This window comes from Pleurodeles waltl, chromosome 12 (assembly GCF_031143425.1).
Source record: "Pleurodeles waltl isolate 20211129_DDA chromosome 12, aPleWal1.hap1.20221129, whole genome shotgun sequence".
Classification (NCBI taxonomy): Eukaryota; Metazoa; Chordata; class Amphibia; order Caudata; family Salamandridae; genus Pleurodeles; species Pleurodeles waltl.
In genome coordinates, this window is record NC_090451.1 from 637,896,559 (window position 1) to 637,920,667 (window position 24,109).

General features: G+C 47.5%; 1 protein-coding gene across 1 annotated transcript in view; it reads left to right on the plus strand.

Annotated features, from left to right (window-relative positions):
• Positions 1-24,109, plus strand: part of NUP210L (nucleoporin 210 like) — a 201,320-nt gene that overhangs the window by 114,293 nt on the left and 62,918 nt on the right. The window contains exons 30-31 of the mRNA XM_069216017.1: positions 3,311-3,442; positions 16,520-16,678. Coding sequence (XP_069072118.1) covers positions 3,311-3,442; positions 16,520-16,678 — 291 coding nt within the window. The remainder of the gene's footprint in view (positions 1-3,310; positions 3,443-16,519; positions 16,679-24,109) is intronic.

Below are 24,109 nucleotides of genomic sequence, written 5' to 3' on the forward strand. Positions count from 1 at the left end.
GGCGGTGCTTCCGCGGTCGTTGGCCCTGGCGGTCTATGACCGCCAGGGTCAGAATGACCCCCTTAATCTGCTACCTCAACACCACATCTCTGTTGTAAAGTGCACTTTTTGGATGGTCACACCCCACTTTTTGCTGCTTGATACTTTTGCTTTTGACCTGTAAGTGTGCTGAGGCCTGCTAACCAGACCTGTTTCCCTTCAACTGTACTTTGAATTGCATAGGGCCAATTGACAAGGACTTTACCACCCTTTTTAGCCCTGAGTAATATGTACCAATGGTACGCAGGGATGGTAAAGGGGTCACCAGGGCTGCAGCGCTGATTGTGACCTGAGTAAAAGTGAGATTGCAGAGCTGCCATGTCAGCCTGCACAAGCAGCCTGCTGCTTGAGTGCGACTCTGCCCAGACCAAGGGCAGGCATAGTCCCTTTACTGCCCATGGACAGGTCAGTCACCCATACAGCAGGCCTCCTGTTGCTCAAGAGGCAGGGTGCGCACTGTACTATGAGTGTGGATCTATATGCAAGAGTATATATGACCCGTGATAGCATTTAAAACATAATGCTACCACAAGTAACAGACAGTCCATAGGATAACGTGGACTGGCACCTGGGCAGTTCTCAGATGCCCAGCTCCGTGATGGTCTGACCTATTCCCCCGTGTTTGGTATTAAACACCTTGCTTTTTAATCCTGAGTACGATGCCATTGCCCAGGATTATCTAGCATGTGCCCTGGTGGCTCCCTTAGAGGGGCCCACCAAGTTACCAAGCTCTTTTCTGTTTTGGCAGGATGTCCCGAGCCTCTGCCACCACATACAAAAGTCTGCCCTCCCCCTGATAGTGCTGGCACTTCCCCAGGATGGAGACACATTGCCTGGGCAGGCAGGAGGTGACACCTCCCCCCTTCCAGCCTGGCTAGAGTGAAGCTAATCGAGGCAGTGAGCCTCAAAGGCTTCCACAACCCTTGATATGTAATTACTTGTTCCCCAGTCTAAGACAAAGCCCTCCCCCCGTCCACCTCAGCAGGCGGGAAAACTAGCTATGCAGAAGGCGTCCAAAAGTCTAGTCACACCTTTAGGGTGGGCTGGCAGGTCTGTACAGCCAAGAGAGGGTTCTACCATCTTAGCAACCCCTAAGTTTAGTGGATTCTGAGTAGGAAAGTGACCCACTCACACTGGATGTCATCACTTCAGGGGCGGAATAGCCACAGGAATAGGTAGCCCATTGGCCACTGTCCCTCACACCCTAAACCCCATCTAAACTAGGATTTAATGGGAACCCCTGGCACCAGAACCCCAGTTCTGACTTGCAGCTAAGAAGCGGTACAGAGAAGATGCCGTCACTGACAACAGGACCTAGGACACAGCCGCGGTGCAAAGAGAGGATGCTTAAGTGCCCTAAGGAAACTACTGCTGGAACTGTGTGATCGATGTGTGCCAGTGGTGAAAGGTTATTGGTCCCTGCAAGAGGGATCCCTGTAGACACTGAGAAACCAAGTCAGACTCCACTGACTGGTGGTCCCATTCACCTGCAACTTGCAGAAATAATGACATGCTGTGACCGAAGAATTTCAACCTACGGGCCCCTCGTGAGTAAGTCCAAAGAAACTTGTACCTGCATCCTGGGAGTGGTAGTGAGGCTCTCTCCAAGTTTCCCTCTTACGGATGACATCCAGCCATCAAAGTACCTGCGGATTACCTTTGCCGCTGCCAAGGCTTGTCTGTTGCCAGCCCGGAAACCGACAGCTTCTCGGTCATCACCAACTCCTGGGCAGATCCCAGCATAGAGACCGACGTCAGCAACGACACCTCTTCTGAGATCCTGCATCCTGAAGAGTGTGACCTTGAGAGGAGCAGCAAAGCATCTTTGGTGCAACCATTCCCATGATTGATAGCTAGAAACTACCTCTGCATCCGGAGCCATAGGACTTGGTGGCAAGGTTCCAACTCTTGATTCCTGGTCCTGTCCCCCCAAAGACCTCTACATCCAAAGGACAGCATGTGCATCCACATCGAAGTATCCGATGGTCAAGTGGTGCAACTTGCCAACAGCTGCGGACCCTGTTAGCACCCAAGTACAGCCAGAGCATCTTTGCACCTGGACTTCCTGGGCAAGGTAAAAGGAAACTGTTGAGACTTGGTCTAGGGACCTGCAGAACCTTAAGTCCTGGTGGGTTCCACGGATCCCACCCTGCAAGTGCCCGAGTGCACACTTCGATTTTCCCCCATTTACTCGAATGATGACTTCTTGTCAGTAGACATTGTATTATTTTACAAACCTTCAAAAATTCATAACTCCGGTTATATGTAATATAAAAAGTTCATTTTGCTGTCTAAATTTATATACAAATCTACTTTATTTTTCTAAATTGGTGTTGGATTTCTTTCGAGTCATGTCATGTACTTATCCTCCATGCTGGTACTGTGAAATGCTTTACACATGTTCCTCTAAATAGCCTGAGTGCTCTTTGCCACACTACGAGGACTAAGTTAAGGTTTACTGATGTGAACCCGAGGTCCACTACTGGGTAATGTACTAGTGTTTCATAGTAAGACTCCCCAGTCATACCACATAGTACTGCCAGCTTGCTACAATATCTCATCACAGGAGATGACTGCAAAACATCTATCATATCTTCTAAAACCACAAAAAGGCCAGTTGATTTGCACCACAATTCTGATGGTATTGGAACTGAAAATGTTAGGAATAGGTATGACGGCACGCCTTGAAAAACTTTAAACGTTAGCTACTTTTATTATCATTAAAGACCGTGGGCACATACAGACATCTGCAGTTTTTAGACTTTGTGTACAAGAGTGAACTAGCAAGGCCATGTTATGCACTATCACTATCATGGAAAATGTATGCTTTTGTAACAGATGACAAAATGGGTTTGTGTCTGCAAATGAAGGACTGAAGTATTGTGACAGTTCAAAAATATTGTGGCCTAAATATTGAGAACCAAAATGTCGTGAAGGCAAATACATATAGGTAAGTATAGATATATGTGTTGTATAATATATATATTGTCAAGGTAAATATATCCACAGTTATCTATGGTACACATGTACTTATAGTTATATGCTTTCCTTTGCAATATATTGGTACTCAGTATTTTAGCTGGCATATTTTTGTTTCGGAATATTTTGGCCGTGGCATTCTGGCTGTATACCCCAAAGATTACATAGCTCTATATAATATTCTTCATTAATTCTTTTACATATGCATTAAAAGAATATTCTATTGCATGCAACTGGATGTGCTTTTCTGTCCCCTTTCTTGTATCCTACAGTGATGATATTACTCTTGCAGATGCCGGTTTATGTCATGGGACTCACCAGCACACTGACTCCCTTCTCGTTCAGCAATTCCAGACCGCGGCTGAAGTTCCACTGGTCCATAAGTAAACGAGATGTTCTCGACCTGGAGGCCAGGCACTCAGAGGTAAGCAGTCTTCACTATAACTGTGGCATCCTAGTGTCCCTCTCTAGGAAAACATTGTCCTACATTGGGACTCTGAAGTGCTCCCTAGTGTCTAGACTGCTTTGGGAAGTCATGAATAATACAGTATATTGTTCAGATAAACTAGTGTCACTCAGACATGTTGTTTTCAAGCACCAATTGAAGTAATATCCTGGTGCCATGAACTGAAATTTGTTTCGATGGACACTCTTTCTACAGAAGAATGGCTGGGTGGTGTGGAGTTTACTACTCCCACTGTATACACAGGGGAAGTCGTGGAGATTTAAAATGCGTGCTGTTGGTGCAACAGTTTCCATGATTGCACATGAGCAATGGTTGGCAATCGTGTACATGGAATTCTGGGGTGTACTATTATACACCCTTGTTTAGGCCTCATTTATTCAATTTGAATGTCGTTTTTATCCCAGAGTCTGTGGTGCCTCTCAGCCCTTTATATGTGCCTTTTAATACACTTTTGTACCTCGTTCTTGATTTCATAGTTCATAACTACCACCATAGTCTCTTACTTCTTATTTGTCTATATAGGGTGCATTTTTTGGCTGTTCTCTTTCAGTTCCTTCTTTTCGAAGATCACCCACACTTTGGATACACTGACGGGACAATTGCTCTTTGCTCCTTCTTTATAGCTTCCAGAATCCTTGTAGAGAGTTTTTTCTTTGAGGACTCCCACTTCAGGCATTTTCGGACAGGGAGCAATGATTTGATATCTCTTCCATCACAGTGACATGCTGATCTCTCTGAGATTCAATTTTGATTTAATGTAATGATTTTTACCTGGTACTGTACCAGATCAAGACAGTTCGGTTGTGTACAAATACTATTCGTGTCCCTACTGCTAAGGCCAGTTTTTCAAAAAATATACTCATCTTTTTATCTCATTGACATTTTACAGCACTGATATTTCTCTTTGATGCCTTTTTAATATGTTGATACATTATTCTATGCTGTCTTTAATATGCTGATATTTTTACATTTTACCATTTTACTGTCACAATTTTATACAATTGTTTTTGTTGCTAAGATTACATTCTTCAATACTGTCATACTAAAGTGTTGAAATTTTTTTGTGAAGGTTTTTCCATCTTTGGTTTTCTCCATTCTTGGTTTCTCCATCATCATCATGATGTTTCTATCATTAGTTTTAACATATTTGTTTTTTTAATTCTTATTTTGCAACACTTGTAATCACATCCTTGTATTTTATATGCACAATTTTTATATCTGTGGTTTTGACATAGTTTGAATGGTGGTCAGCATTCCTCTCTGCCACATGGGAGATGGGTGTCAGTTTGCTGATGAGGTGCCACCATCTTCATTCCAAGTTGAACGGAGCATTAAAGGGCTTATGCAAGGACAAGTCTTAGCAGATTCTGGAGGGCACAATAACAAGGTGATATCAGTGATGGAATGCATCCCAACAGTTCAAACATCACCATTCTAGGATGAAGCAGCAGTAAGAGAGTCAGGTGTATACACCTTTGAACACGGCCAATGTCAGTGCCATAAGAGACCAATAAAAGGGACCACTGATCATTTTGCACAGAGTATAATGACTGCATCACTGGAGGGAAGATAGTAGTCGCTAGTCCTTTAACTAGAGACAGCGGTGGATCCAGAGTGAGCATCATTAAAGCAGGTCAGACAAAGCGATGACCATAGCAGCAGGCCAACAGCCAGAGATCTATTAGATTTGTTTAGGCCCAGGACAAAATCACCTGGGAGGCCATGAGGAGTACTTGTAGTGGGTCATGCCAAATGTCTTGCCTATTTATGTGATCTGATCTTTGGAGATTAGACTATATTATACTTTGTCTTGGAACTTCTCAGAGGCTGCATAATTCTTGGAGATAAAATGTTGTGTACTAGTGTGCAGTCCATCAAAGACCATAGGTAGCCAATCTTTATACTAGTCATTTGTAGGACCTGGGGCACCCACTAGACCCACCCATTCCCAATAGTATGTTGGAGCTGTGACTTGAGTTAAGGTCAAATCTTGCCTTTCAATAGTGATCTCTCTTTATTGAAAAGGAGTTGAATACTGGTGCAGTAATTTCTAGACTGAATCGACACACCTCAGCCAATGGCACACTATGCCAAGATTAAATCGAATGATCCCATTTGTCCCTCTTGGCTCAAAAAGGTTCTGCTCATCTGATCTGCAAAGTCTTTGTGAATCCACAGTGATTCATTTCCTTGTGGCGAACTCCACTCAAGCATCAGTACTGCCCTTGTCCTCCCAGACAAAACCCAAATCTATCCCCTACTGGCTGGCATAGATTCCTCTTCATCCAGGGCAGATCCCAGTAGCCGGATTTTCTGACTCTTGGTTTGGTCCTATCTAGTTGAGTAACAGCTTCCAGAGTCCTGGTAAAAACAAAATACAATAAATTCATGCTATAAGTTCCATTTAATACAAGGACCTGGTCCTAGAGAGTAATTTCTTTTCAATTTCAGTGGACATTTAATGGGAACTGTAAACACACAAAAGGTGTGGGGTGTTGCTAGAGGGAACTGGACTATTAAGCCCTGTTCAGGAAGCGCTAGTTGGGCGCGTATTCTCCAAGCAAGGTATGAGTGTGAAGAGTGACTGTGCCTTAGAGGGAGTTCCCTTTACGGACTAGGTGGTCTCACACACACACACACACATTATAGTGTCATGCTTCATCATATGACCACCTAGCCCCACCCAGGTAAGATTGTACTACCTAGGCAGACTCAACCTCGTTAAAAGAACTGCAGAGGGAGTGTTGAAATTAGATCTAGCTGGATAATACAAGGGATCCAGATAAAGAATTGGTGAATAATAATAAGATTACCTTACAAATCACCTGTTTAGCTTGGGGATTGTTTAATGTAGGTGTTCGTAGGTAGGAATAAAAACCAGGGTAGGGACTCCGTTGAGAATGATGACTCAAGGAGTCTAAAAGTGAGGGACCAACATGTTTCTGCCCACGCTAAGAGCTGGAAGGTCTGGGGTATTCGTCAGGGTCGGGGATCCCTATAGGACAAGGAGCATGGTTACATGCTCAATGATATGGAAAGTGCTCAAATAGAATAAACATATGTGGGGCCTACCTGAATTTCTTTTTTGGAGGGAGGCCCTGCGAGAAAAGGCGGTTAGCCTCTGGTCTGGAATTTAACAGAGGGGGGTTGCCCCTTATTGTCATACTAACTCCAAAGGATGCAACCGGTAGAAGCACCTACGGTCTGTATTCCAGTCACTCTACCGTACCCGTACTAAAGATTTCCAAGTGGACGATCAACTCTTTGTTGGCTATATGGGTGCTAAGAAAGGGAAGGCGGTGCAAAAGCGTACCATCTCTCGATGGGTGCTTCTTTGCATCAAAATGTGCTACGCTTTGGCTAAAAAGCAACCTCCTGAAGGCTTGCGTGTTCATTCCACCAGACCAACTGCGGCTTCCACTGCGTTAACACGCGGAGATCCTGTCCTCGATATCTGTCAGGCAGCTACGTGGGCATCCCTGCACACGTTTACTAAGCATTACTGCCTGGATAGTCAGGTCCGCCGAGACGGCAACTTTGGTTGTTCGGTTCTGCAGGACTTTCTAGTATGATCTTCGTTCGCAGCCCACCACCAAGGATGGCATTGCTTGGGTATCTATTCTAAGGTAAGGAATTTGCACCTAGAAGTCTATATCTTCGGTTACAAAATATCTGGTAGAGACATATTCTAGTTGCAGATTCCTCACCGCCCACACATCCTCCCCGCTTGCGAACTGATTTCTAGTGACAGGGATTCCCCCTTTCAGGTTCTTAGCTCTGGCGCCCCAATCTCAGTGTTTTTAGCGGCTCTGCGCTCTGGCGTGGAAACTCGTTAAAAGAAACTGACGTCACTGCGCGAGGGCGGCGTCTATGTACTAACCCCCGACGTCATCACAGCGACCACGGCGCCTACGACGCCTGCGGAGTCGACCGACGCCACCTACTGACGCGCAAGGGTATTGCTCGAAGAAAAATCTCCAGATCCAGCCTGACGCCTGGGGGAAAATTCTAAGGTAAGGAATCTGCAACTAGAATATGTCTCTACCACATATTTCGTTACCGAAGGTAAATTAACTTGTACACTTCAACTACAGTTTAGATGACGAAGGGTACCATTTATGATTTGGAAACTTAGCGCCAACATGTTGTGGAGGCAGTTATGCCAAATCTAGGTTTGTCTGCTATCTGGGAGCTGGTTCAAGGAAAACAAAATATGTACTACAAGGTTCGTGCTGCCATGGTTTTCATGGCAGAAGCAGTTCACCTATATGATTTTTTGCAAGTAGAGGGGCAGGCTCAGTGTCTACACTATCAGATGGACAATCTTCCCCCTAAGGTGGGTGGATGTGGTATGCAGTATTTTTTGGCAGAAATCCTCTTACTGTTCACCTCTAAATGAAAACTATACATATAATAATAGCATAAAAATGCAGGGCTAATCTGAGAGGCAGAAATATCATTGGGCATGAAGAGTTTGTAAATAAGATACTTGCTTAACTTCAGTTTTAATTTGTTGTGTGGCGTTGTTTCTCCACCACAGTGAAATCGGTACAGCTGTCATAAGAGCATAAGTGTTGGAAAAAACTTTTCAGCATGAAGATTTCAAGAATCAAATAACAGCATAGTCTCTTTGACACTGGATAAATCAGTAAACCCCTTGAGCCAACAGCCTCCTGCCCAAGAACAGGTTTCCCACAGTATTAGTCTCTAAAATATGGAACGCCTATATAGGGTGCATCCTATGTCATTTATCCAGGCTGCCAACTTTGGTAGGACAATGATCATCGCAATCTGGAGAGTTACTGATTTCTATCCTGCTTTTTAAGAATAGGTAAAGCATTCCTAGGGGACGGAGCCATCTGCCACTGACTGGTGATACCAGTAAGGCAAGTAGATGAATGGTCTCCTCTTGAGCAAACCCTCACGCAGGTGGCCCCGCTTTACCTTTGTGTAGTTTTCTACCCGTTTAGGTCAGGATATTTCACCTCTTCTTCTGCACTTGTCCTTCTACTGTCTGTCGTAGAACTGTAAACGGTGCTTGACCTGAGACATCAGCCTGGCATTTACACTATGGCAGTCATTTACACTATGGCCCTCATTACATGTATCCCATAAATTGTGATGGACACAGTAAAGGAGGTACTGAGCCCATCAGAATTACAAGTTCGTCAGCACTGAATTGTTCATGGACCCACATGCATGAATAGCTGATATTGAAAGCAAAGGACATAAATTCATAGACCAGCCTAGCCCATAGTCAGGTGTAGAGATGCTTTGTCATGGTGCAGTATTTGACCCTAGGTCTTTGACAACAGGTTTCCTCTGAAGTGGACATGGGTCTGAACTGAAAGATACAGATTTTGCAGAAATGTAGTTACATGTAAGCTACATTTTTTTTTTTTTTAACACAGATTTTGACTGTTGAAAGCAGACAAAATCTTTGAAGGCAAGATTGTGGACAAATGTGCTTGAATCAGCACAAAATCACTGATTCATGCATGTTATAACCCACAAATTTCTCATACCCATTATATCCTTGCCCCCAGAGTTACTAGGACCCTGGATAACAGTAGGGCCATGGCTAGGACATTCCGGCACCACTGGACATTTGTGGTCCATTTGCAATGTCCTAAATGGAAAATGAATGAAATAAGAGTAAACAAGAGTAAGACATACTGTAATGTACTTAGATAACCCGGAGAACAAACAGGAGCATGGGATGGGAAGAGGATAGCAGAAGAAAGGACAGAGAAAAAGTCGAAGGTGGAATGTAAGACACTAAGGTAAAATCCCTGCCTTGGGCATTCTGACCGCGGCGGTACAGCCGTGGTCAGAAACGGAAAACCGGCGGTGTACCGCCGGTTCTCCGCTGCCCTGGGGAATCCTCCATGGCGGCGCAGCTTGCTGCGCTGCCATGGGGATTCCGACCCCCATACCGCCATCCTGTTCCTGGCAGTTTTGGCCGCCAGGCAGAGGATGGCGGTATGGGGTGTCGTGGGGCCCCTGGGGGCCCCTGCAGTGCCCATGCCAATAGCCAATGGCATGGGCACTGCAGGGGCCCCCGTAACAGGGCCCCACCAAGATTTTCAGTGTCTGCCATGCAGACACTGAAAATCGCGACGGGTGCTACTGCACCCGTCGCACCCCTTCCACTCCGCCGGCTCCATTCAGAGCCGGCATCCTCATGGAAGGGTGTTTCCCGCTGGGCTGGCGGGCGGCCTTCTGGTGGTCGCCCGCCAGCCCAGCAGGAAACCCAGAATAACCGCGGCGGTCTTTTGACCGCGCAGCGGTATTCTGCCGGCAGGACTTTGGCGGGCGGCCTCCGCCGCCCGCCAAAGTCAGAATGACCCCCTAAGGGACAAATGTACAAATATCAGGTTTTACAACTCGCAGTTTTCCAGTCGCAAAACCTGATGTACAATAGTGTCAATGACACTGTTTGCGATTCCCAGTGGGGTCGCAAATGACCTACATCATAGATATTCATGAGGTAGGTCGCAATTTGCGACCCCATTGGGAATGGCCGCACTCACAGGGATGGTGGCATGCTGGGGACAGCAGACCACCATGCCTGTGACTGCTTTTAAATAAAGCAGTGTTTTTTTGGTTAATGACAACAGTCCCTCAACTGTGAGAAGGTATACATGTCAACTGGAACTATTCTTACTCAAATAGCACTTAAGAACTATGAGAGGATAACAGAATTTCACAGCCTAATGAGAGCTACGATCTTTAACTACATCACAAGCACACAGAGGAAACCAAAAGAAGGCACAGAACATGTGGTTTGACTCAAAGTGCAAAGGTCTCAAAAATTAACTGTGAGGATGTCTAGTTTAAAGCATGCAGACGCTGGCAACTAGCTTTAATTCACAAATACCAGGCTCTGTTTAAAAAAAGAAAGACCCTGATCAGAAAGTGCCATACAAATGCTAGCACTGTGCAATACTAATGCTGATAACATTATTTCAGGCAGGAGGTCTGCCTGCAGGCTGCGCCCGTTTTCACAATTACAAGCGTATTGTAGGAAGTTGGCTCTGTATGTACTATTTCAAAGTAAGAAATAGCATGCACAGAGTCCAAGGGTTCCCCTTAGTGTCACGTTGTAGATGCTCCTCAGACTCGGTGCGATGCAAATGGGAGTCCGCCTCCTGACACCACCAAGTCACTGATAAAAACCACGGTGCATTGGAGTAATCAGGTGAGGGAAGGAAGGGGAAGGAACAGCATGGAAGGGATATCTGTAATGAGAAGAATACACAGCGTTAATATCACATTAGCCTATCTATTCTCGCAATGTCTCGCTAAAGCACCAACGACCGTACCTGCCAATATCTCCTGAGGGCAGGATTAGTCCCACGCCTGTCTATGCTCCATCTGAATCATAGATGGATACCATAGGCCAACGATGAACACAGATAATCTCCTATGGGTTGTTCAACACCCACTCTTGTACAAGATAGACAAAAAATAGTGAGGAAACAAAACAAAGAGAGAGAAGAAAAAGACTAACGGAAAAACCCAACTCGGGCTCCTTTCAATAACTCAGTTAAGACACTGAGCCTCTTGTCATAGTCACGCAAATAGTAGAAATGACCCATTCTTTCTACCCCATGTGCTAAAAAGCAAAAAATGTCCCAGCAGTTCCATCCCCGTAAAAGTAAACATTAGCACAGCGTCCCAGCAGAATAAAAATGTTCTCCAGCTCTGAAAACAACAGTTCCTGGGTATCGAACAGTTCAAGTACAGGAATGCCGTGCCTCGGATATCAACAGTGTCTTGGTCGAATAGGATAGTGGGAAAAAAGGCGAGGGAATCCGGCACCAGATCGCCTCACCGCTTACCAACTCGAGACTCCCGACGATAACGGGAAAATCCCAGACTTGAGGGAAACGAAAGAGCAGCAAGTAATCCACTGGAAGCCGAACGAGACCCACCCTCGAGAACGCCGTCAACAAGAGCCCTCGTTGACCATCCGACCTTGATCTGTGAAACGAATAACGCACAACGCTTCCTGGATGCGCGTGGTTTTACGCGATCTCTTCCGGCGATAGACGTCATGGGATATGTAGTCCGGAAGTACTACAATATCCTGATCGTCAATGCAGGCGCCGCGGTTAACCCCTGACACTTAGAGGTAAGATAGTGGCAAAAAGAGATAATTCTAATGCTCTATTTTGTGGTAGTGTGGTCGAGCAGTAGGCTTATCAGAGGGAAGTGTTAAGCATTTGTTGTACACACACAGGCAATAAATGAGGAACACACACTCAAAGACAATTCCAGGCCAATAGGTTTTTATATAGAAAAATATATTTTCTTAGTTTATTTTAAGAACCACAGGTTCAAGATTTACAAACAATACTTTAAATGAAAGGTATTTCACTTAGGAACTTTAGGAACTTTGAATTAGCAAAATAGCATATACAGTTTTCACACAAATGGCAATAAGCTATTTAAAAACTGGACACGGCAATTTTCAACAGTTCCTGGGGGAGGTAAGTGTTTGTTAGCTTTGCAGGTAAGTAAACCACCTACAGGGTTCAAAGTTGGGTCAAAGGTAGCCCACCGTTGGGGGTTCAGAGCAACCCTAAAGTTACCACACCAACAGCTCAGGGCCGGTCAGGTGCAGAGGTCAAAGTGGTGCCCAAAACGCATAGGCTTCAATGGAGAAGGGGGTGCCCCGGTTCCAGTCTGCCAGCAGGTAAGTACCCGCGTCTTCGCGGGGCAGACCAGGGGGGTTTTGTAGGGCACCGGGGTGGACACAAGTCAGCACAAAAAGTACACCCTCGGCGGCACGGGGCGGCTGGGTGCAGTGTGCAAACAGGCGTCGGGTTTGCAATGGAGTTCAATGGGAGACCAAGGGGTCTCTTCAGCGATGCAGGCAAGGGGGGGCTCCTCGGGGTAGCCACCACCTGGGCAAGGGAGAGGTCAGATCCTTCAGGTCCTGGGGGCTGCAGGTGCAGTGTCCTTACCAGGCGTCAGGTTCTTAGAAGCAGGCAGTCGCGGTCAGGGGGAGCCTCTGGATTCCCTCTGCAGGCGTTGCTATGGGGGCTCAGGAGGGTCAACTCTGGCTACTCACGGGCTCGCAGTCGCCGGGGAGTACTCCCTGTAGTGTTGGTTCTCCACAAGTCGAGCCGGGGGCGTCGGGTGCAGAGTGCAAAGTCTCACACTTCCGGCGGGAAACGTGTGTTCTTTCAAAGTTGCTTCTTTGTTGCAAAGATGCTTCTTCCTTGGAGCAGAGCCGCTGTCCTCGGGAGTTCTTGGTCCTTTTAGATGCAGGGTAGTCCTCTGAGGCTTCAAAGGTCGCTGGACCCTGTGGAACGCGTCGCTGTAGCAGTTCTTTTGAAGTGGGGAGACAGGCCGGTAGAGCTGGGGCCAAAGCAGTTGGTGTCTCCGTCTTCTCTGCAGGTTTTTCAGCTTAGCAGTCCTTCTTCGTCTTAGGTTGCAGGAATCTATCTTGCTGTGTTCTAGGAGCCCCTAAATACTCGATTTAGGGGTGTGATTAGGTCTGGGGGGTTAGTAGCCAATGGCTACTAGCCCTGAGGGTGGCTACACCCTCTTTGTGCCTCTTCCCTGAGGGGAGGGGGGCACATCCCTATCCCTATTGGGAGAATCCTCCATCTGCAAGATGGAGGATTTCTAAAAGTCAGAGTCACCTCAGTTCAGGACACCTTAGGGGCTGTCCTGACTGGCCAGTGACTCCTCCTTGTTTTTCTCATTATCTCCTCCGGCCTTGCCGCCAAAAGTGGGGCCATGGCCGGAGGGGGCGGGCAACTCCACTAGCTGGAGTGCCCTGGGGTGCTGTAACCAAGGGGGTGAGCCTTTGAGGCTTACCGCCAGGTGTTACAGTTCCTCCAGGGGGAGGTGAGAAACACCTCCACCCAGTACAGGCTTTGTTACTAGCCACAGGGTGACAAAGGCACTCTCCCCATGTGGCCAGCAACATGTCTGGTGTGTGGCAGGCTGCTAAAACTAGTCAGCCTACACTGGTAGTCGGTTAAGGTTTCAGAGGGCATCTCTAAGATGCCCTCTGGGGTGTATTTTACAATAAAATGTACACTGGCATCAGTGTGCATTTATTGTGCTGAGAAGTTTGATACCAAACTTCACAGTTTTCAGTGTAGCCATTATGGTGCTGTGGAGTTCGTGCATGACAGACTCCCAGACCATATACTCTTATGGCCACCCTGCACTTACAATGTCTAAGGTTTTGCTTAGACACTGTAGGGGCATAGTGCTCATGCACTTATGCCCTCACCTATGGTATAGTGCACCCTGCCTTAGGGCTGTAAGGCCTGCTAGAGGGGTGACTTATCTATACCTATAGGTAGTGTGAGGTTGGCATGGCACCCTGAGGGGAGTGCCATGTCGACTTAGTCATTTTATCCCCACCAGCACACACAGGGGGTCATTCCGACCCTGGCGGTCATAGACCGCCAGGGCCGGGGACCGCGGATGCACCGCCAACAGGCTGGTGGTGCATCCAGGCCAATTCTGACCGCTGCGGTAAAGCCGCGGTCAGAAAAGGGAAACCGGCGGTTTCCCGCCGGTTTTCCCCTGGCCTGAAGAATCCTCCATGGCGGCGCTGCAGGCAGCGCCGCCATGGGGATTCCGACCCCCTTCCCGCCAGCCTGGTTCTGGCGGTTTTGACCGCCAGAACCTGGCTTGCGGGAACGAGTGTCGCGGGGCCCCTGGGGGCCCCTGCAGTGCCCATGCCAATGGCATGGGCACTGCAGGGGCCCCCTAACAGGGCCCCACAAAGATTTTCAGTGTCTGCATAGCAGACACTGAAAATCGCGAACGGGTGCAACTGCACCCGTCGCACCCTTTCCACTCCGCCGGCTCCATTCGGAGCCGGCATCCTCGTGGAAGGGGGTTTCCCGCTGGGCGGGCGGGCGGCCTTCTGGCGGTCGCCCGCCAGCCCAGCGGGAAACTCAGAATGACCGCTGCGGTCTTCTGACCGCGGTACGGTCTTCTGGCGGTTCCCGCTTGGCGGGCGGCTCCCGCCGCCCGCCAAGATTAGAATGACCCCCACAATCTGGCAAGCAGTGTGTCTGTGCTGAGTGAGGGGTCCCCAGGGTGGCATAAGACATGCTGCAGCCCTAAGAGACCTTCCCTGGCATCAGGGCCCTTGGTACCAGGGGTACCAGTTACAAGGGACTTACCTGGATGCCAGGGTGTGCCAATTGTGGAAACAAAGGTGTACAGGTTAGGGAAAGAACACTGGTGCTGGGGCCTGGTTAGCAGGCCTCAGCACACTTTCAAATCATAACTTGGCATCAGCAAAGGCAAAAAGTCAGGGGGTAACCATGCCAAGGAGGCATTTCCTTACACGTATGTTCAAGCATTTTCTGCACAAGGCAAGCTTTATGGTAGAACACCAAATAAATCCCAGACAAGCACCCAAAGCATGCATATTTGAGCTAGTTTTCAGAAAATGCTGGACCATGCTATCACATTTTGCAAGGGTTTTTCAAAGTACCACACAGTGCCACTTCTTAATAGGGGTATGTGGATTTGGAAACACTTGGGCACAAAACACTTGGGCACTCCTTATCTGAAAGAGGAGAGTTGGTGAATCTTTATCACTTGATAAACCTGAATGCCAAAAATGTTACTGTGGATTTAACAAAGAAGTAGAAAGCCATATCCACGAACAAGAACAGGGAGCTGTTATCCAGCTCTGGGTTTCTGCCGGTTAAATTGAGACCCTGAGTGATGGATAGCCTGATGCTGTTCACCACTGCTGATGCGGAACCCATGCTAAATGGAATGCTGGTGATGCAAGCACAGGAAAGAGAATGTAGCGACCAGGAGTTCTAAACCAAGATTCTACACTTGACTAAGTGATACTTTTCTAGTCCATTCAGATAATCTCAGCCAGAATTGAGAGCACTTAAAACAATCTTAAGTGCTATAGTTAGCATTGCTGACTAAGGAACCATTCAGTAATTCATGTATTGTCCCACACTTCAGTTAAAAGTCCATTCCACATGCAAGAGCAAGTAAGAGGAATGCAGGATAATAACTAGCTTCAGTGACTGGCTTCAGAGCCTTTTTTTAAAAAAATAGAAGTAAAGGAGCCCCACGTTTTTCAAATGGAGCTCTCCTTTGGCACTGCTGAAACCTGTGGTTGCCGAATACCAGTGCTGTCTAGACTTCATTTATTTCACCCCACGCTTCCCTCCACCATACAACACCAGTTATTTATCTCTTCCAGGTTCTTTATCATCCCTGCGTTCCCCTTTGTCAATGTTTTAATGCTTTTCAGTTCCTCCTGTTCTTATTTCTACATGTATCTCTGTTGCTCTGTGTCAAATTCTGATAAACAGTAATATGTCCTGGTCTCAAAAATTAGTGCCAGTGTCCTCCACCTGAAACCACTGACCCTAATAAAACATGTATCTTGTGGCTGTATTAGAGTTCCTAGTTGCCCATTGACAATGTCGCTTAGTTGTGGTCATGCTTTCATGTTTATATGGTCAGACGTCCAGAATGAATAGCTGAATAATTTTTTTGGAGTGTAGATTGGGAATCTGAACTAAGAGTTTGGATTGAGTGGCGAGTAGTAGCTGGTGGCTAGAAAGCTCCAAAGACGATTGTCCAATTGTGGAGTTGAATTATGATTTAAAGTGGCTTAATGTGAATAGCTGCATCACTATTGTACTTCACTACAGAAAGTAGATAATAAGGCACTTAAGAAAAGCCAGAACTCTCATGGAAGACAAAAAGCAAATTAAATATTTTCAGAGAGAAACTACATTTCAGTGTTTAAGAAAACAGAACAATAAAGACTAACCTTAAAGCAGTAAAGAAGAGAAAATAAAGTGGAATGGGCCAGTTTTCCCAGGGCTAAGCTAGAGGTTTTACAAACAAGCCTGACTGGACCCAAGACGAGTTTGTGAGTGTATTACACAGTGAGGTCTCCTAACCACACCATATAATACACCACAGTTCTCACAGCCATCCACTAGATAGTAAAAGAAATGGGTGTAAATTAATGTATCACACCGTGTGTCCTTGTTTCTGTTTTAGGTCCCTCTGATTGTTGGTCCAGAGAATAGTTTTTCTGTTGTTCTACACACCAAGGCAGCTGGCAGGACTGGCCTCAAAGTGACAGTGCACTGCCAAAATGTCTCCACAGGGCAGTTTGAGGGTGACATTTTGGAGCTCTCTGATGAAGTGCAGATACTGGTGAGTTCATCATCCCTTGAGGTTCACATGCTGGTGAGTCTAGATACACGTATTAGTCATCTCTTGATGTCAAGGTAGTGATGCGTTTATCATCTCATAACGTGCAGTTTCTGGTGAGTTCATCATCTCATGAAGTTTAAATGTTGGTGAGTCCATCACCTCTTGAAGTGCAACTGCTTAAAGGATGAAACAATCCATTTTCTTGTGAACGTACTGCCTTTTAAAGTGCAGATAAGGATGTGTTCATTGGCTCATGAAGTGCAATTGCTAGTGGATGCATTGTCTCATAAGGTAGAGCTAAGGAACTTTCCATTGGCCCATGAAGTGGGTATGTTTGAGAATGCATCACCTCATGACCTACAAATGCAGGTGCCTCCATTGGCTTAAGAAGAGTGTATACGGATCAGCCATCAGCTCATTAATTGTAGATGCTGGTGTGTTTATCGTCTCTTGAAGAGTAGTTGCTGGTCAAAGCCTCTGGCCTTCCTTCCCTCCCCATCTTTGTGATCAGAGGTCACATCACACCTCTGCATTTTTGGGTGCTGCAGAATCCTAAAATAGCATTGTATTACTTGGAGGGACCGAAAGTGCAGGCCCTTGGGGCAACAGTACTACCTCAAGAGAAGAATAGGCCTATGGGAGGTCAGTCAGTTAATGGGCTCTCTAGGGAAGTGACAGACTCAGAGAGCCACATGTTTGACCGCAGGGTTTGCCGGTGACATAAGACAACAACACATCTCTCTGGTGGTGGATGTTCTATTCAGAAACCCCTTGGTTGGGCCCCTGTCCTGGAGCTAAACCCCTCAGGGTGGCATCTGAGTAGACCTGATGCAAAATAAATAAGTGGTGCGCCTCTGCATGCTACTACTGAGTAGTATACTGTTGTTTCTTTTCCCACAGTGATGCCTGTCTTGGAGTGGCATTTTTGGAAGGTACAGTGTATAACTTAGTGAAGAAGGAAAGCAGGGTGGAATTCTTCAAACTATGTAACTCTGCAATCTGGAAGACTAAGAAGGGTATGAAGGGTGGGAGCCTGACTTTGAGCTAGACATGTAGGGTGTTGAATTCTTGACTTGCAAGAAAGCAGTGTGATTGTATATCTATCTTCTCTGTTTAAGACACTAAGGGGGTCATTACGACCCCCAACGGACGGTGTTAAATTGTGGGTAGCACCGCCAACAGGCTGGCGGTAACTACAGCCAACTTATGACATTGGCGGTTTGGCTCAAGCCAAACCACCAATGTACTACACCGTCCGCCATGGCGGTAACGACTGCCAGGCTGGAGACAGCAGTCTCCAGCCCGGCGGCCGTCACTAGCCTGCCTGCGGGATAATGACTCCGCATACCGCCATGATTTTCGTGGCTTCTGTACAGCCACGAAAACCATGCCGGTAGCCACTATCAGTGCCAGGGAATTCCTTCCCTGGCACTGATAGGGGTCTCCCCCACCCCCTCCCTCTCCCCAGAGTCCTCCCCAACAGCCACGGCCCCCCTACCACGCCCCAAACCCGATAGGGCCCCCCATACATACTCCCTACCCATGCATGCACACACCACTCACACACATACATGCGGGCACACATGCACGCACACATACACAATACACCCTCCCCGACACACACCGCACCCCTCGCATTCCTACATGCACTCACTCACCCCTCCATACACACACACTCACATCCCCATTCACGCACACGCCACACAACACCCCCCCACCCCCCTCCCCTGTCGGACGATCACCTTACCTGTCTTGGTGGTCGTCTGGGAGGGAACAGCTTCCATGGGGCCTGCTCCGCCTGCAGCACCCCGTCACCACAACACATGCCGAATACTGTATCGTATTTAGGTGGGCAGTGTTATGGTGACATGGCGGTGCTGGAGGAGCAACCTCCACTGCACCGCCGACTGCGGCGGCTCTCCGCCCAACACTGGCGGTCTTTGGACTGGTGGGACTTCAAGTCATAATGAGGGCCTAAGTCAGCCTCAAGAAAAACTGGAAGCTACACCATGCCTTGAAGGGGTTTGTCTCACAAGTTACCTGACCCATTTATCGATCACTGTTGAGATATTCCCATCACATGTTTTCCAGGGAAGGATTCCCTGCAGAGAAATCAGTACCTTCCTTCAACTAAGCTCCAAACTGGTAAATGTGCTATGAGTCCTTAGTGTGCCAGGCACTTTTACTGATCAGGCACTACCACTGTATTACATCTGGAAGACCCTTGTCACACTTAAGGCTTGTATGAAGCTTCTGGATGTGCAGAACTCAGCTGCTCTGAAAAATAGCTCACATCTGCCTAGTGATTTGCGATCATAACACTAGCAACATTTTTCAAAATAAGTCTGGAAAGCTTGATTTGCAGGCCCTCGCCTACTTAAATGGATGCATAACTGTATATAAGCAAACACCACCTTTAGAGATTACCTCTGTATCAGGTATAAATGTCACATCGAGCTAGCATTACAGAGATACTTAAAATAGAAAATTAACAATTGTATTCTGAAGCACCCTAATTATACCTTCCTCAGTAGGTCTTTAATTTGTATTTTACATATTTTAAACACACAACTACATTATTACAACCAATCCTTTCCTTCTTGAACAGCCCGAAGATGCCATCCTAAACACAGATAGATTAGTCCACAGTCTACAATCATTTTGAATCATAATACATTGTTTCCCTGAAAGAGCAGATCAATTAGTTAATACATTACTGATATTACCGACAGCATAAACATTAGATGTTCCACTGAAAACTTCCTGCCATTATTGTTGGTAGTTGAGGCTTTCAGAATATGTCCTTGCTTGCTATCATTCAGTGGGTGAGCTGGTGGAGGCACACCGTATACAGGAAGGAATCTTAGTGGTAAACTTCACATGTATTGGATGTTGTAGGAAGTTGGCTCTGTATGTGCTATTTCAAAGTAAGGAATAGCATGCACAGAGTCCAAGGGTTCCCCTTAGAGGTAAAATAGTGGTAAAAATAGATAATACTAATGCTCTATTTTGTGGTAGTGTGGTCGAGCAGTAGGCTTATCCAAGGAGTAGTGTTAAGCATTTGTTGTACATACACATAGACAATAAATGAGGTACACACACTCAGAGACAAATCCAGCCAATAGGTTTTTATATAGAAAAATATCTTTTCTTAGTTTATTTTAAGAACCACAGGTTCAAATTCTACATGTAATAGCTCATTCGAAAGGTATTGCAGGTAAGTACTTTAGGAACTTCAAATCATCAAAATTGCATGTATACTTTTCAAGTTATTCACAAATAGCTGTTTTAAAAGTGGACACTTAGTGCAATTTTCACAGTTCCTAGGGGAGGTAAGTATTTGTTAGTTTTACCAGGTAAGTAAGACACTTACAGGGTTCAGTTCTTGGTCCAAGGTAGCCCACCGTTGGGGGTTCAGAGCAACCCCAAAGTTACCACACCAGCAGCTCAGGGCCGGTCAGGTGCAGAGTTCAAAGTGGTGCCCAAAACACATAGGCTAGGATGGAGAGAAGGGGGTGCCCCGGTTCCGGTCTGCTTGCAGGTAAGTACCCACGTCTTCGGAGGGCAGACCAGGGGGGTTTTGTAGGGCACCGGGGGGGGACACAAGCCCACACAGAAATTTCACCCTCAGCAGCGCGGGGGCGGCCGGGTGCAGTGTAGAAACAGGCGTCGGGTTCGCAATGTTAGTCTATGAGAGATCTCGGGATCTCTTCAGCGCTGCAGGCAGGCAAGGGGGGGATTCCTCGGGGAAACCTCCACTTGGGCAAGGGAGAGGGACTCCTGGGGGTCACTTCTCCAGTGAAAGTCCGGTCCTTCAGGTCCTGGGGGCTGCGGGTGCAGGGTCTCTCCCAGGTGTCGGGACTTAGGATTCAAAGAGTCGCGGTCAGGGGAAGCCTCGGGATTCCCTCTGCAGGCGGCGCTGTGGGGGCTCAGGGGGGACAGGTTTTTGTACTCACAGTCTTAGAGTAGTCCTGGGGTCCCTCCTGAGGTGTTGGATCGCCACCAGCCGAGTCGGGGTCGCCGGGTGCAGTGTTGCAAGTCTCACGCTTCTTGCGGGGAGCTTGCAGGGTTCTTTAAAGCTGCTGGAAACAAAGTTGCAGCTTTTCTTGGAGCAGGTCCGCTGTCCTCGGGAGTTTCTTGTCTTTTCGAAGCAGGGGCAGTCCTCAGAGGATGTCGAGGTCGCTGGTCCCTTTGGAAGGCGTCGCTGGAGCAGGATCTTTGGAAGGCAGGAGACAGGCCGGTGAGTTTCTGGAGCCAAGGCAGTTGTCGTCTTCTGGTCTTCCGCTGCAGGGGTTTCAGCTAGGCAGTCCTTCTTCTTGTAGTTGCAGGAATCTAATTTTCTAGGGTTCAGGGTAGCCCTTAAATACTAAATTTAAGGGCGTGTTTAGGTCTGGGGGGTTAGTAGCCAATGGCTACTAGCCCTGAGGGTGGGTACACCCTCTTTGTGCCTCCTCCCAAGGGGAGGGGGTCACAATCCTAACCCTATTGGGGGAATCCTCCATCTGCAAGATGGAGGATTTCTAAAAGTTAGAGTCACCTCAGCTCAGGACACCTTAGGGGCTGTCCTGACTGGCCAGTGACTCCTCCTTGTTATTCTCATTATTTTCTCCGGCCTTGCCGCCAAAAGTGGGGCCTGGCCGGAGGGGGCGGGCAACTCCACTAGCTGGAGTGTCCTGCTGGGTTGGCACAAAGGAGGTGAGCCTTTGAGGCTCACCGCCAGGTGTGACAATTCCTGCCTGGGAGAGGTGTTAGCATCTCCACCCAGTGCAGGCTTTGTTACTGGCCTCAGAGTGACAAAGGCACTCTCCCCATGGGGCCAGCAACATGTCTCGGTTTGTGGCAGGCTGCTAAAACTAGTCAGCCTACACAGATAGTCGGTTAAGTTTCAGGGGGCACCGCTAAGGTGCCCTCTGGGGTGTATTTTACAATAAAATGTACACTGGCATCAGTGTGCATTTATTGTGCTGAGAAGTTTGATACCAAACTTCCCAGTTTTCAGTGTAGCCTTTATGGTGCTGTGGAGTTCGTGTTTGACAGACTCCCAGACCATATACTCTTATGGCTACCCTGCACTTACAATGTCTAAGGTTTTGCTTAGACACTGTAGGGGCACAGTGCTCATGCACTGGTACCCTCACCTATGGTATAGTGCACCCTGCCTTAGGGCTGTAAGGCCTGCTAGAGGGGTGTCTTACCTATACTGCATAGGCAGTGAGAGGCTGGCATGGCACCCTGAGGGGAGTGCCATGTCGACTTACTCATTTTGTTCTCACCAGCACACACAGGCTTGTAAGCAGTGTGTCTGTGCTGAGTGAGGGGTCTCTAGGGTGGCATAATACATGCTACAGCCCTTAGAGACCTTCCTTGGCATCAGGGCCCTTGGTACTAGAAGTACCAGTTACAAGGGACTTATCTGAATGCCAGGGTGTGCCAATTGTGGATACAATGGTACATTTTAGGTGAAAGAACACTGGTGCTGGGGCCTGGTTAGCAGGGTCCCAGCACACTTCTCAGTCAAGTCAGCATCAGTATCAGGCAAAAAGTGGGGGGTAACTGCAACAGGGAGCCATTTCTTTACACAAGCCCCCCCCAGCCCACAGGCCAGGAGACTCAGCCAACGCTGGAAGAGTCTTCCTAGTCTGTCAGGCGAGGAAGAGTAGAGGAAATGGCTGGTTTGTTGCAGGGCCTACTCTGCCTTACATCCTCCTGTTCAGGTCATTCCCTCTGGGGAACTGGCCCACTTCCACAGTGATAGGACCTAGTCTGAACTGCCTCTTGTCTGTGCTTTTTATGTCTTCACCCATTCTCTCTATTTTGAGGTCAGAGGTATCCACCTCTGCTAATCTTATCTTAGCCAGGGTCACCCCTAGCTTACCCAAAGAGGTTACCCAGAGCTGGAGTAACCCCACCATGACCAACAGGGTCAGGGGGCCTAACTTGTTATTTGGCATGGGGTCAGACCACCAGGCCAAGGATAGTGCAGCCATAAAGGCTAACACCCAGCAGAGGCCACTGACAGCTGTCAGTGCCCAGAACCACACCTTTAGCTCTTCACCTACAAGGGAAGGGGCTAAGTTACAGGCTTCTTTGGGTTCAGGGTGCCTGTCTGCTGTATTAGAGTGGGGGGTCACCACATCTTGTAGTAAACACCCTTCTTCCACTCTTTCTTCTGTTAGCTGAGGAGCCACCCACTCAGGCTTAACAGTTGCCTGACTAGCCAGGACTTCTTGTGGGTCAGGTTGGACTTTATCAGAGCCATTTTTGGAGTTCTCCCCTACTGGAGCAGAATCTCCTTGGCTTGCTGGAACCTTGGCTAAAGGTTGTCCACCTTTCCTACTCTGTTTCCTTTTCTTTTTCTTCTGGGGCCTACTTGCATTTACTGCAGAGGCAGGACTTCCAGAATCCTTGGGAGAGGACTGGCACTGGACCAGTTCCTCTCTTGGGCTCTGACTAACCTCTGGGTAGTCATTTCCAAGGAGACAATCAAGGGGGAGGTCTGTACTGACTACTACCCTTCTCCAGCTAAGAGTGCCACCCACTTCTATGGGCACTAAAGCCACAGGCCTCTTAGTGACCCTGTCTAGGCTAACTCTTACCCTGGCAGTCTCACCTGGGATGTACTGGTTTGAGAGCACCAGCCTGTCATGCACAACAGTGTGACTGGCACAAGTGTCTCTCAGGGCAGTGGTTGGGATTCCATTCACCAGTAGGTGGTGGAAGTGTCTACTTCCCTCTGGAATCTCCAACTCACCTGTTGGGCCCTGTTTCCAGTTGAAGGCTATGAAGACCTCCTCATCTGAGGAGTCATCTCCCATGGCTACACTGGTTACCCCTGGAATCTTGTTCTGGGGTTTGTTTTTGGGACAAGAAGTGTCCTTGGTGTGGTGCCCAGACTGTTTACAGTTGTGGCACCATGCCTTAGTGGCATCCCAGTTCTTACCCTGGTACCCACCTTTGTTTTGGGTTGTGTCTTGGGGCCCACCCACCTGTTCTGGTTTTTGGGGGCCTACAGAGGACTCTTTTTCTTTGTTTCTAGTGTCACCCACTTTCTCCTGGGGAGTTTTTGTAACCCCTTTCTTTTGGTCACCCCCAGTGGAAGTTTTGGTTACCCTAGTCTTGACCCAGTGGTCTGCCTTCTTTCCCAATTCTTGGGGAGAAATTGGACCTAGGTCTACCAGACACTGATGCAACTTTTCATTGAAGCAGTTACTTAAAATGTGTTCTTTCATAAACAAATTATAAAGCCCAACATAGTCACACACTTCATTTCCAGTTAACCAACCATCTAGTGTTTTTACTGAGTAGTCTACAAAATCAACCCAGGTCTGGCTCGAGGATTTTTGAGCCCCCCTGAATCTAATTCTATACTCCTCAGTGGAGAATCCAAAGCCCTCAATCAGGGTACCCTTCATGAGGTCATAAGATTCTGCA